Source organism: Trachemys scripta, chromosome 24 (genome assembly GCF_013100865.1).
Source record: "Trachemys scripta elegans isolate TJP31775 chromosome 24, CAS_Tse_1.0, whole genome shotgun sequence".
NCBI classification, from domain to species: Eukaryota; Metazoa; Chordata; order Testudines; family Emydidae; genus Trachemys; species Trachemys scripta.
This window is the reverse complement of record NC_048321.1, coordinates 5,069,138-5,082,966: the sequence shown is the minus strand read 5'-3', so window position 1 is coordinate 5,082,966 and position 13,829 is coordinate 5,069,138. Positions and strand designations below refer to the sequence as shown.

General features: G+C 60.0%; 1 protein-coding gene across 1 annotated transcript; it reads left to right on the top strand.

The window, feature by feature from the left end:
* Positions 1 to 392: 392 nt before the first annotated feature.
* On the top strand, positions 393 to 3,058 carry LOC117869736 (lens fiber membrane intrinsic protein-like; the record flags this gene model as incomplete). Its single annotated transcript, XM_034756806.1, is given in 2 exon segments — positions 393 to 527; positions 2,213 to 3,058. Coding segments are annotated over 2 exon segments (203 nt in total), but the record flags the coding sequence as incomplete, so codon positions are not given.
* Positions 3,059 to 13,829: the final 10,771 nt, after the last annotated feature.

Here is a 13,829-nt window from a genome sequence, read left to right as displayed (position 1 = left end):
CCCCCCGACGCTATTTTTAGCACACAAAAGGAGGACATGTCCGGTAAATCCGGACGAATGGTAACCCTACTGTATTGTGGTGCCGAGCCGGGCTGGGTCCCTGCATTGTGGTGCTGAGCTGGGCCGGGTCCCTGCATTGTGGTGCTGAGCGGGGCCGGGTCCCTGTGTTGCGGTGCTGAGCCGGGCCGGGTCCCTGTATTGCAGTGCTGAGCCGGGCCGGGTCCCTGTGTTGCGGTGCCGAGCCGGGCCAGGTCCCTGCATTGTGGTGCCGTGCCGTGCCGGGCGAGTGCATCGGTGTGAGGTGTTCTATAAGGCAGCCCTGTGTCGCTGGCGCCTGCGTGTGATGAATGGACTCAGAGCTCAGCCCTCCCATCCTGTGCTCGCCCCCGCAGGTCTCCTGGCATTGCTGGGGCTGTCGGTGTACACTGGCGTGACGGTGAATTTCTTCGGTAAGCGCTACGCTAACTGGCGCTTCTCCTGGTCCTACATCCTGGGCTGGATCGCTGTCATCCTCACCCTCTCGGCAGGTACCTGCTCCTGGGGGCTCCCCAGCTGCTCCCCTCTCTGTGTCCAGGCCCCTGGGTGCCAGCACGGCACCCCAGCCCCCTTTCCATACTGTGGCTCCTGGTGCCCCAACTGCCCAAGCCAGCCCCAGCCTTGGGCTCCCCACCCACCCCCGGCTATACTGTTCCCTCCATCCCACTGCCCAGCAGGGACTCTGCCACGGGGTGCTTGCCAGGAGCCCGAGCAGCACTGAACTCAACTGAACTTCAGGGGTGTCTGGTCCATCAGTACCAAATTCACAGCCACGAAAAACGTGTCATGGACTGTGAAATCTGGTCTCCCCCCGTGACATCTGGTCTTTTCTGTGCTCTTACCCTATACTGTACAGATTTCACGGGGGGACACCAGCGTTTCGCCAACTGGGCGTCCTGAACCAAAAGGGAGTTGCAGGGGTGGGGGGGTCACAAGATTATTTGAAGGGGGTAACGGTATTGCCATCCTTACCTCTGCACTGCTGCTGGTGGTGGCTCTGCCTTCAGAGCTGGGCTCCCGGCCAGCAGCCGCCGCTCTCCAGCTGCCCAGCTCTGAAGTAAGGGTAGCAGAACCACAACCCCCCCTACAATAACCTTGCAGTCCTCTCCCCACAGGTCCTTTTTGGATCAGGACCCCGACAATTTCAACACTGTGAAGTTTCAGATTTAAATAGCTGAAATCATGAAATTTATTATTTTTAAAATCTTATGACCATGAAATTGACCAAAATGGACCATGAATTTGGTAGGGCCCGACCTATCAGAAACCAGTGAGGCCTGCTGGGAAGCCTGGGGAGGGGTGAGGCTGTTAGCCGAGCTCCCAGAGCAAGGGGCAGGGTGGAGTGAAGTGCGGGGGTGTATGTGTGTGTGTGCAACCCAGGCAAGCCACGGGCGGGTGGGAGGGGGGCTCACAGGTGCAGAGGAGAATGAGGCAGGTGTGGGGAGGGGAAACTGCTGGAAGGATCCAGGAAGGAAGAAGCATGGGGGGCAGGCTGCCATGGGACAGGGGGTGTGTGGGGTGAGGGGAGGAAGGAAAGGGGGGCAGGGTGCCATGGGGCAGGGGCTCAGGACCCCATCCATCCCTCCCTCCATCCCCCATCCACCCCATGTGGGGTGAGGGGAGGGAGGAAGGGGGGCAGGGGGTGCATGGGGTAAGGGGAGGCAGGAGCAGGGGACAGGGCCCCATGGGGCAGAGGGGTGAAGGGAGGGAGGAGCAGGGGACAGATCCACATGGGGCGGGGGGGCAAGGGGAGGGAGGAGCAGGGGACAGATCCCCATGGGGCAGGGGTGGGGTGGGGGGATAGAGGAGCAGGGGACAGATCCCCATGGGGCAGGGGTGTGTGGGGTGAGGGGAGGGAGGAGCAGGGGACAGATCCCCATGGGGCGGGGGGGGGGGGGGAGAGAGGGGGGGGGGGGCGGGACCCCCGGGGGGCGGGGGGTGGGGGGTGAGGGGAGGGAGGAGCTGGGGACAGGGCCCCATGGAACAGGGGGTGTGTGGGGTGAGGGAAGGAAGGAGCAGGGAGATGCCATGCTCCAGAGGGAGAAGACTGGGGGATCATGTCACCTACCACATCCCCACCCGCCCACCCCATCCCTGCCTGCCCTGTTTGGCCCCTTCTACCTCGCCACCCACCCCTCCCTGTCCTCTGCCCTGACCCTCTCGCTCTCTTCCCCAGGCATTTTCCACATCTGTGCTGTCTCCAAGAGGCCGTCCCCGGAGAGCTCCAATGTGGCGAGCGGCTGAGCCGGCACCACACCTGCCTGGACGCACGGCCTGGTCCTGACAGCTCCCCCACCTCACCCCCTGCCCTTGCTCTGACGGCTCCCCGCCCTCCAGTGACATGCACCTGGTCCCGGCCAATTCCCGCCCTCCAGTGACGTGCACCTGGTCCTGGCCAATCCCCGCCCTCCAGTGACACGCACCTAGTCCCGGCCAATTCCTGCCCTCCAGTGACACGCACCTGGTCCCGGCCAATCCCCGCCCTCCAATGACATGCACCTGGTCCCGGCCAATTCCCGCCCTCCAGTGCCAACTGCCAGGCCCCAGCCAATCCCCAACTTCCAGTGACACTCGCCTGGCTCTGGGCCAATTCCCACCCTCCAGTGACATGCATCTGGTCCCGGCCAATTCCCGCCCTCCAGTGCCACCCGCCTGGCTCTGGGCCAATCCCCAACCTCCAGTGCCACCTGCCAGGCCCTGGCCAATCCCTGCCCTCCAGTGATACCCACCTGGCTCTGGGCCAATCCCCACCCTCCAGTGACACCCACCAGGCCCCAGCAAATCCCTGCCTCCAATGCCCCCGCTAGGCCCCAGGCCAATCCCTGCCCTCCAGTGATACCAGCCAGGCCCTGGCCAATCCCCGCCCTCCAGTGACACCCACCAGGCCCCGGCCAATCCCCGCCCTCCAGCGCCACCCAACATGGCGTCCTTTGCCCTGTCCCAGCCCCCTCCCCTTGGCCAGGCGTGGTGCCCAGTGCTGGCCTTGATCCTGATGTGCCAGTGATCTGAATGTGCCAATAAACCAGCCGAACCCTCAGCCGTGTCCTGGTGAAGCAACATCCCAAGAGCGTGCCAGGCAGGGGGCCCCCGCAGACTGGCGTGGTTCTCCCCAGGTGCCCTATAGGTAATTCCTGGCTGAGACCTGCTCAGCGCGGCTGCTACCAGGCCCACCAGGGGGTGTCCAGAATTCCCAGGCTCTGCCTAAAGCCAGTCTCCTGGAAGTAAACCCTTAAAGGTCTGTCTACACTGCGCTGTAAACCCGGGCTCAGACTCAGGTTTGAGCTTAACCCCCTCCCCCTTCTGTCCACACACGAATCAGGCTGACTTGGGCCAGGAATCCCTCTGGACTTGGGTCCACGGACACTGCTGCGGGGGGGGGAGGGGGGGGTCAGAGCCTGAGTCCCGCTGAGACGCAGGTCCAAGCCCCATGTGGCCGCAGCCCCAAGTCAGAAGGGCTGTGTGCTGCAGTGTGGAGACGCCAGCATGGCGGGGAGCCCCGGGTCCCACAGCTGTAAGTGTGGATGCTGGAGCGCGGGCTTGGGAACACCAGTGCCATGAGCCCAGAGGCCACCGGTTACAGTGCAGTGTGGACACACCCCGAGCCTCAGCAACTCCCAGCCAGGGCCACAGGGTGCCAGCAAGCCCCGTTTCCCACCGAGTCTCCCTGAAGGCTTCCCCTGGGTAGTCAGTGATGCCACATCAGTGAGGAATTACAGCGGGAATGGGCAGCTCCTGGCCCAGCGGGTCCCAGTACAGCCAGAAGCTCCCTCTGGTCACGGGTTGCACCTGCCCCGTGTCTTGCTGCCCAAGCAGGCTGTGGTCAGTACCCAGCTGCCTCTGTTTCCCCTGCCTGGGGTCTGAATGGACCGTCCCTGGGGCTCCGGGGGCTTCCCTTTGACAGGGCGATTCCAGCCCAGACAGGGTCCCACACTGGAGAGAATTAACCTTTCCACCCAGTAGGTAGCGATCGCTAGTGGTGCCTACATGGTGCTCATTAACAGGACAAAAATCCCACATTCATCACAGGGGGCAATTCCTGGCAGAGACTGGCTCCCCCGGCCCCACTTCTCCCTCCTTTGCCAGGCCGGCTCCCCCCTCCTCGTGCCCAGGGCAGCGCTGCCCCCACACGAGGGGACACGACCCTTTAGCCATTCCAGCCCTGCCCCAGAGCTGCCCACTGCCCCCAGCATACAGCACCTCCGCTGGGGGCCCGGAGGGGCCAGGCTGTTGTGATCACAGGCAAGTGTCTGCTCTGCGAAGGGATGGGGTGTCATTTTCCTTCTCACCCTCCTCTAGGAGTGGGGAGGGAGGGATGGATGGATCAGGGCTGGGTGGCTCAGGGCCAGGCAGCTCAGGGCAGGGAGGGCTGGGTGGATAGGGGCTGGCGGGCCAGGTGGATCGGGGCTGAGCGGGCTGGGTGGATTGGGGCTGGGAGGGCTGGGTGGACAGGGCAGGGGGGGTCAGGGTGCATTCGGGTTGGGGGAGCTGGGCAGAGTGGGGTTGGGGGACTGGGTGGAATGAGGCTGCAGGGTCAGGGTGGATAAGGGTTGGGGGTGGGTGGAGAGGAGCAGGGCAGATGGGGTTGGGGGAAGCAGGTGGAGGGGGTTGGGCAGAAGAGCATTGGGGGCAGGACGGATCAGGGTGGGGGGCAGGTTAGAGAGGGGCTGGGGGGCAGAGTGGATTGGGGTGCGAGGGAGCAGGGCTGGAGCCGGGAGGTACTCTGGGAATTGGCCTCCTTCCTTCTCTGCACTGACACCTGCCATGCGCCCCCCGGGCCGGGTTGGGCCAGTCCAGAGCTGACCCAGCCCCCAGCTCTGCTGCTGTCCCTCAATCCTGACCCACAGCCCCCTGTTCCCCATGCCCCCAGCTCCCTCCAACACTCTCTTGCGCCTTCACTCCCCGCGGCGTGGGTCAGTGCCAGCTCCTTGCGACTTCCCTCGTCTCCCCCGGCCCAACGCTCCAGCTCCTGGCTCCTGGCCCAGCTCTCTTAGCACCTCTCAGTACCGGGTGCGCCGGCTTTGCCAGCCAAGAAAAGCCTCTTTGTGGCTGAGGAGGATTGTCTGGCAGGGAACCTGTTCACCAGATTTCAGCGGCTTCTTCTCCCAAGCATGGCCAGGGGAGGCAGAGACTCAGGGCCCTGTGGGGGATGCCCTTGTCTCCTTGTCTCCCCAGAACTGGATGCAAATATCGCTCAGGTCACAGGGGGATAACACTTTGGGATGGAAAAAGTTTGGCAAGACAGGTCACAGGGTAGGTCTAGGAGGCTGCGGGTCAGGACTGAGGGGCACTGGCAGAGCTGGGGGAGCAGGACTGGGATAGCAAGGGGTCAGGGTTTGAGGGACACTGGAAGAGCTAGGGGGGCAGGACTGGGATAGCAAGGGGTCAGGGTTTGAGGGGCACTGGAAGAGCTGGGGGGGCAGGACTGGGATAGCAAGGGGTCGGGGATTGAGGGGCACTGGAAGAGCTGGGGGGCAGGACTGGGATAACAAGGGGTCGGGGATTGAGGGGCACTGGCAGAGCTGGGGGTGGGGGAAGCTCAGGGCTGGGATAGTGGGGTATGTGTGAGATCCATTTCTTGCTTCTATAGGCACCCAAATTCCAGAGGTTCCCTCCAACCCAATCTTGGGGGGGCTCCTCCCTCTTGCCCTCCCCACTCAGGGTCATGGCCCACGCGGCCCCCTCCCTCTCCCTTCGGGCTTGGCAGCTTGTTCTGCCGGGCGGGTTGAGGCAGGTTTTGCTGACCCCGCTGTTTTGTCAGTCGAGGTGACTCAGGCAGCGACACCCTGGTAGGGCCCTGGCTGCACCGGGAACCACCCGCAGAGCGGGAGCGACGCCCACACGGGGCCGGGATCGCCCCCTCCTCCCCCACACAGTGCCAGGAGCAGCCGGGGATTCCCAGCAGCCGCCGGAGGTGGCCGATTCCTGGTCATGTTGCCTAAGGCTTGTAGCTGACGGGCAGGGGGTGAGTGGGGCTGGAGCTTGGCCAGAGATGGCACCGTTGGAGTTTGTTGGCGCGCCGGCTGCGAAGGGCCCAATCCTGCCCCCAGGTTCCTAGCACCACCACACCCTGGAGCGGACGACTCCCATCATCCCCCACAGGAGAAATTTAGGGCCAGCTTCTTAAAGGTGTTGCAAAAGCGTCTATGTGCCTAACTCCCCTGGGTGCTTCTGCCCTAGACTCCTGTATCGACCTGGCTCAGAAGGCCTTGTCCACAAGCAGCATCCGCAGAGCAGGGGCTTGAAGCCAAGGCCGAGGGGGGTCAGCCCAATGCCTCGTCCCTAGCCTAGCCTTCGACCCTAGGCCTGTGCATCGGTGCTGCTACATCAATGCAACGACCCACTGTGCAGACCCTCCCCCAGCAGGCTCCCCCACGCCACGGTGCCCACTCTGAGCTGGGGGTGGGGGGCATTTTCTACCAGGACGTTGGCAAAGGAGCTTAAAAAGTAGATCCCCACCCCCGGCTGTGAGGGTGAAATCCCAAGAGGGATCTGTCCTGCAAAGGAAGGTGCCAGGAACCCGAGCTGTGCGCTGCCACCCCCACCCCACTGCGCTGGGCACAGGGAAGGAAGTGACTGTTGTAGGCCGACCCTGCCTGGCCTGCACGGTGCCCAGCGCAGAGCGGGTCTGGCTGCGTCACGCTCCCTGCAGCTGGTGTCAACGGGTGGCGCTCCATTGGAGTTACTGCGGCTCTATGCCCAGAGATCTAAAAGGCTGTTTGGGGCCAGGCAGCCCATCCCTGGCATCCAGGGCATGTCGGCTCCCACTGGCGCCTCTCCTGGCTTTGGTCTGGTTTGAAATGCCCCTGCCCTTCCCCCCAGCCCAACCCAGGCCGCTGCCAGCCAGCCTTCCCTAGCGTCCCCTGTACAAGCAGGGCGGCCTCCTATGTAGTCCATGGATTGTGCCTTTCTGGCTGGTGTGGCTGTGTCTCTGCTGCCCTCTGCTAGATGGAATCGGAACTGTGTTTCATAGCCTCTATACTGCCCTTTCTGAGTGGTGATTCTCCTTGGTCCAGTGGGCAGTAGGGGCCTGCGCTCTTGGGGCAGGTGGTTGTTGCAGTATCTGCTTGCCCTCCTGCCTCTCTTCAGGCCCCTGGTTGTAGGATGACCAGATAGCAAGTGTGAAAAATCGTGTCAGGGGGTAATAGGTACCTATATAAGAAAAAGCCCCCCAAATCAGAACTGTCCCTATAGAATTGGGACATCTGGTCACCCTACCCTGGTTGTGCCCCTCAAGGGTGTTCACCCCCGTCCCCCTGAGCAGCAATGGCTTTAGCTGGCCATTTAGCCCAGGCATGGGGCAGACGCAGTGTCTCTGGGCTGCCAGGTGCCGGCAGCCATGGCCCGGGGAAACGGGAGCGGAGCAGGAGGCCGTGCCCAGAGGAGGGAGGGTGGTGACTTGCCGTAGGTACTAGTCAGCGGCGTTCGAGCGACAGCCCGGCGCAGTCAGAGTGCGTGAGACGGCTGCAGGCTGCCACAGGCGGCTCGCCCAACTCGGGCTGAGTAACAGGACGGTTCAGTGTTTCTGTCTCGCACTGACTCACGGCTACGGCCCAGGAGGGCTGGACAGACTCAGGGGCCTGCCCGGGCCGGGGGGCTGGGCTGCTGTCAGAGGGGACAGGGGCTGGGCAGGGGCCTGGCTGGGATGCTGTCTGGGGTGGGGGTGGTTGGGGTGCTGGGCTAAGGGCTGGATGAGGGCTGGGCCAAGGGCTTGGGTGCTTGGTAGGGGGCTGGGCTGGGGGACTGGGCCTGTGCTTCCTTGGCATCCCATCAGCTTGTGTAGAACTCAGGATTTCAGTAAGGAGTCCTGCCCCCGCCCGGCCCTGGGCAGCACAGCCTAGCGGGTCAGGGCCTCTGGAGCTCTGGGTTCAATCCCTGCCTACGGCGCAGGCACCCGATGCGCCCTTGGGCGTCCCTGAGCCTCTCCGGGCTGTAGTTCCCCTCGGTGACATGGGGACAATAACCTGTAGCCTGTGAGTGCTAGGGGCAGGGGCTGGGGCGCTCGGTGTCTGGCCATGACAGCACCAGTCACCGTAACGCCCCCCAGCCGTGCGCCTTGGGCTGCCGTGGCTCCACTGGGGCGCCGGAGGAGAAGCTGGGCTGGGGCACCCTCGGGAGGTGGCTCTCCTTACAACAGGGATACGTCCCGGCGCTAACGGGGGGAGGGGTGGGCTGCACTTGGAACCAGCAATGGGGTGTTCACGGCATGCGCTGGACGAGGGCAGTGACAAACGATGTGTGAGTGTGCGACAGACACTCGCTCGCCCGCTGGTGCCCAGCTGGTGGCAGCGCCCAGGGAGGATAAAAGCCCTACTATTAGTGGCAGGGGGACATACTCCATTGGGGGGTGCGGCAGAGGCTGCACTTTGCACCCCATGCTCCCAGGGGCTGCCCTGGGGCCACGGCTCAGCTGGCAACCGGGCGCGCTGGCTCTGTGGCCCGCTGCAGTTTGCCAGGCTGTCCTGGGTCCGATCGCCTCCTCGGGCCCGTCTCCGAGCTCCGTGCCTGCCCAGGGCTGGCAGGAGCTGGGTGCCCAGTGGGAGTGTGGGCGGTTCCTGCTTCCTCCCCAGCCGCCCAGGGGCACTGAGGCTGCAAATGCTCTGGTGCTGCCATGAGCGCCCCCCCACCCCGGTTTCTGTCCTTGGGGAGAGCTGGGGGCAGCTTCTCAGCCAGCTGCTTTCTTCACGGTGAATCAGATGAGCCCTGCCCAGTGCATGGCTAATTCCCCCTGTGCACATCTAACACCCCCCATATCTCCCAGGACTCGGCCCGTCTCCACCGTGCAGGGTTTAGGAAGCTGAGATGTCAGGAGCCCAATTCCCCCGCCCCATGGGACTCTCAGACCCAGGGTTATTCTCGCCCTTATGTCACCAGCTGGGAAACTGGCCTCCTGCCAGCCTGGGTGACTCCTGGGACCCCTGGAAGCATCTACGCTTCGCTGCAGACGGGGATGGGGTGGGTGTATGCGTGTGGATCAGTATTTCTGCATATGGATCTGTGTGTGTGTGTGGATCCGTGTGTCTGTGTGGATCAGTGTGTATTTGTGTGTATATGTATCTGTGGATCGGTGTGTGTTTCTGTGTACCTGTCTCTCCTTTAGAGGGCCCTGCCAGTCCGGCCCGGGGTGGAGACTCCTTCTGATGCTCCAGCAGGTCCCGGGGTGACAGCGGCGGGGACGAGTCCAGGAGCTGTGGGGTGGGGACAGCTGAAGGAATGCCTGGAAAATATGAATGTGCACAAACCAGTGGGGCTGGATGTTGGGCAGCCGGGGGCGTCCTGCAGATCCACAGAACCCAACCCACCGCTGACAGCAGCTGTTTGAAAAACTAACAGAGAGCTGGGGAGGGGGGAGTGTGTGTGTGTGTAATTCTGTGTGTGGGTGAGACAGTCTGTGTGTGTAACTCTGCATGTGTGAGTGTGTGGTACCCACCTGCCAGCGAGAAGAGGAGAGCAATTCCTAGCAGTCACCGCCTGCTAAATCTCATCAGTCCCAGTGAAACCACCCAGCACAGCCTGTTCCCACCCAGACGAGAGCTGGCCGTGAGCAATAAAAGCACCAGCCCGATAACCTGCTGGGAACTGGGCTAGAATTACCCACCACGTGGAGGAAAGATGTAACGTATCCGGAGTTTAATAAACACGGGATACACTCAGCCTCTCCTTATCTAATTTCCCCTGCCCTAACCTTCTCTCTCCTAATCCAAATTGATACAGTCGATCTAATCTACCCTCTCCCTGGCCCCTGGCTGCACCACCTTCCGCCAAACAGAATCTAGAAGCTCCCGCTTTTGAATCAGGTCTTCGCCTCGCCAAACCTTATTCACAAAATTCATTGACTCTTTCCCAGGCCAGGTCTATGTGGGGAAGTTCCAGTGGTTTAATTCAAGTCCGTTTTAAAACGGATTTAGAGATAAACTACTGCAAGGCCTCGTGTGGACGCTCCTCTTTCAGTTAACTCCTTGTGGTTTAACTGAAGTCGATTCCTAACTGAGTCAGGAAATAACTCAACCGAAATAACCCTCCTGAAACAGAAATGCGCACCTCCATGCAGGGCCCTGCGCCAGTTTAATGCGCCAATCACACCTGGAATCAGAGCGCTGCATCTGTCTCATGTAGACAGTCCCAGGTGCTGATGCACAGGTTCCCACCTGGCCGATGGGAAGGAAATGGCAAATAGCATTGTATCATGTCTGGGGAGGAGGGTCCAGGGCAGCGCAGGGACCAGCGTCAGGCCCTGGGTTGAGAACTTTGGATGAAAAGTGCTGTAGAACAACGGAGTACGAGCATTCATTTTGTACAGCGCCTGGCACAACGGGGCCCTGATCTTGGTTGGGGTCCAGCCCAATCAGACCATGATCTCAGACATAAAGTCAGAGAGTTTAAGGCCAGAAAAGACCACCTCATCATGTAGTCTGACCCCCTCGTCTACCACAGGCCACCAACACAACCCAGCCTCGCACACTAAATCCAGCGACTGAAACTGTCCTGCTGAACAACAAAAGTGTGAAGCCAATGCAGTGCACCACATCTGTTCCCATGTCTGGCCAAAAGATTCACATATTCCCGGATTCCAAGGCTAGCAGGGACCTCGATGATCATCGGTCTGACCTCCTGGCCAGAGAACTGCCCCAAAATAACTCCCAGAGCCGATCCGTTAGCAAAATATCCCATCTTGACTTGAAAAGAGCCAAACATGGGGAATCCACCACAGCCCGTGGTAAATTGTACCCGTGGTTAATTATTCTCACCCTTGAAATGTACACCTTATCAGAGGTCAGAGTCTGTGCATCTCCCGGCACAATGGGTCCCTAATCTCTGGTTGGGCCCCCTACACAATGGTACAATAGAAATCATCCTTGTAATGAGTCCAGTCAATGGTCAGAGGACAGAGGAGAACAGCACGGTAATGAAATTGACAACAAGGTCAAAGGAAAGCAGGAGCTGAGAGAAATGATACCAAGGGAGGCTAGAAACACAGGCAGGAAACGCCAAAGTGAGATTCAGGCTGGAACAGATCAGCTGGTGAGGAACGCGGGAACGGGCCGCGCTGCAGGAGCCAAGCATAGACCCAAGGGCCCATTCTGTCACCAGTGTGCGGCTCTGACACCGTGGTCACCCCTCTGCTGGGCAGTAGCAGGTGTCTGGGGGCCTTGCAGTTCAGCCTGGCCAGTGGAGGAGAAATTAGTGACGTGGAGTCCAGGGCTATTCTAAGTGTAACTTGTGGGTTTACACACATGCACCAGCTCTGGAGCAGGGATGGCCACAAACAGCGCACGAGGCCTCTCCCAGGAATCTCAGCCCAGTGTGAACACCTTGTTCCCAGGGAGTGACTCTACCTCTACTCCAACCACTTGCCCTGCTTGCACCAAACCCTGTATCACCCATCCATTAACTCCATCACAGCATGTCTCCTGAGAGTCCAAACTTGCTCACAGGCTAAGAACGTATACTTGGAAGGCTGTGGTACAGCGCCCCCTGGTGACGCCAGCCACAACAGTGCTACTGACATTGACTAGGGTTATACAAGTTACTCCTAGAGCCTGCAGAAATTACCAGAGGCTCAGACCCCTCCTCTAGGTTTTGGGAACCATCCTATTGGATTCTCTAGCAGGGAGAGGATGAAGGCTAACGACTGTCTGGATTCCCCAGGGGATGTTTGCTGGGCCCCTGCTGGGGGGAATTTCACCTTTTGAGTGTTTGTGTTCCACAACTCCCCCGCCCCTCAGCCACGCCTGTTGCTGCTGCGGGTGTTGTTGTCCTTGGCTCACGCTCACTGGGTGTAAGTGAGATGCAGGTTACGGATCTTCCAGTCTGGCAGCAAAATAAACAACTTTTTAAAGAAACAGAGGCGCCAAATCTCCTCCTACTACCGCAGCTACTGTATTCCTTGAGTTAGCAGGGCCCAGGCAGGGTTTGCTGGGCCTGGGAGCTGCAGCAGGGAGCCAGGAGCTAACGCTGGTCTGGAATGCAGCAGGCTGGGTGCCACAGATCCACAGGGTCAGTGCTACGACCCCCAGCTTTGGAACTGTCTCGTGGAGGAACCCGTCAGGGGGCCAGACCCTGACGGGCAGAGCCGTAACTAGCTATTTTTGCTCCTGAGGCAAGAATATAAAATTGCACCCTCCCCCCTCCATATAATTTCATAGTAGTTACTTTGTAAAAAAAAAAGAAAAATACGTAAATAACAAGAATAATAATGATACTAGAACGTTTATTTATTTTAATCATAAGATCCGCGTACAAAATCAACTAATGCATATAAGGTATGCATCATAGTGCATCATGGACTGTGGGCGCAGGGGCGGAGCTTGCAGCCACGCGTCCCTGTCGGGGTTGGAGCTCACAGCCCAGCGCAGCGGCCGGGGCTCGTAGCCCCGCAGCTCCACACAGGGGTTGGGGTTGGGGCTTGCAGATCAGAGCCGCGTGCCTGGGTTGGGGCTCGTAGCCCCGCAGCTCCACACAGGGGTCGGGGTTGGGGCTTGCAGATCACAGCCGCGCGCCTGGGTTGGGGCTCGTAGCCCCGCAGCTCCACACAGGGGTCGGGGCTCGCAACTTGCAGCCGCGTGCTGGGGTCAGGGCTCGCTACCCCCCACATAACCGGGTTGCGACCCCCAGTTTGAGACCCAATGCTTTATAATTACTGTAGGGTGTATTCTATTTATTTTCCATTTACATTGGACATTTGTCATGACGCAATGTGAATATTATGTGATTATAATTTTTCATAAAATAATAAGAATTAAAAAACTTAATTTGTCTTTTTCTGCGCCCCTCAGCTTTATGCGCCCGAGGCAAGTGCCTCACTCGGCTCGCCTTGTTATGGCACAGCCGATGGGTCTCACTCTTCCTCCAGGGTAAGCCATGTGGCCTCACCCCTCCTTGACTGAACCTCGGGGGCTCCAGCCCTCCTGCTTCACCCCGTGAGAGAGGCCAGCCGAGGCAGACCCCTGGGACAGACGTGTCCATTCCACAGAGATTAACACACCTCACCCAGCACTTACAGGGTGCGGTATTAGTCACCTGGAACCCAGCAGTGGAAGTCCTTAGATTAGCACAGATGGTAGCAGCACAGACCAGTCTGGTCGGCCCAGAGCCCAGCCATGCTGCAGTGAACCCCATGTTCAGGCTCCGTCTATCTCCGTTTGACCCCCTCAGTTCCCAAGTGAGAGCCTCCCACTCCCTCCAGTAGCCAACTCTTACCCTCCTCCCCCACCTCACACCTTCCCAGTCCTTTGGTGGGGGGTCTGTGGATAGCCTCCCTGCTGCGAGGTGGGGAAATCCATCTCCCACTTGCTGGGTGTCAATGCCTGGTGATTGACTTTTGCCATTGTCGGCTCGGATTCTCCTTTGATATGGGGGTGGCCTCGGCCAGTCCTTTTTAATGAGGCTCAGACAGCTAGGCACCGTGCACTCCTGCGTCTCTCAGCCTGCCCTGAGAGCAAACTTAGGCCTTTTCCCCCCACTGGGTAGCCATGCAAAATATAAGGGAAACTGAGGCACACATAGGGTTCCTAAACATTTTACAGAAAAGTCCCTCTGCGACCCACCAGGCATGTTCTGTGCACCAGGATCTGCCTCTGCAGATGGTCTGCTTGTTTCAAGGAGGCATTTTCCCCAGCTCTATTTGGGATCCGCTCAGTTCAGTTGTCACAGGTGAGGCGAGCGGTGGTCGCACACAAGGACTGGAGCCATTGTTTATCTCCCTGGGAGCTGCTGTTTTCCTGATAAAATTTGGGCCAGGAATTGTCTCTCTCCATTAGAGTGAGCAGAGAGGAGGAATCAGCTCTGGATTCTCT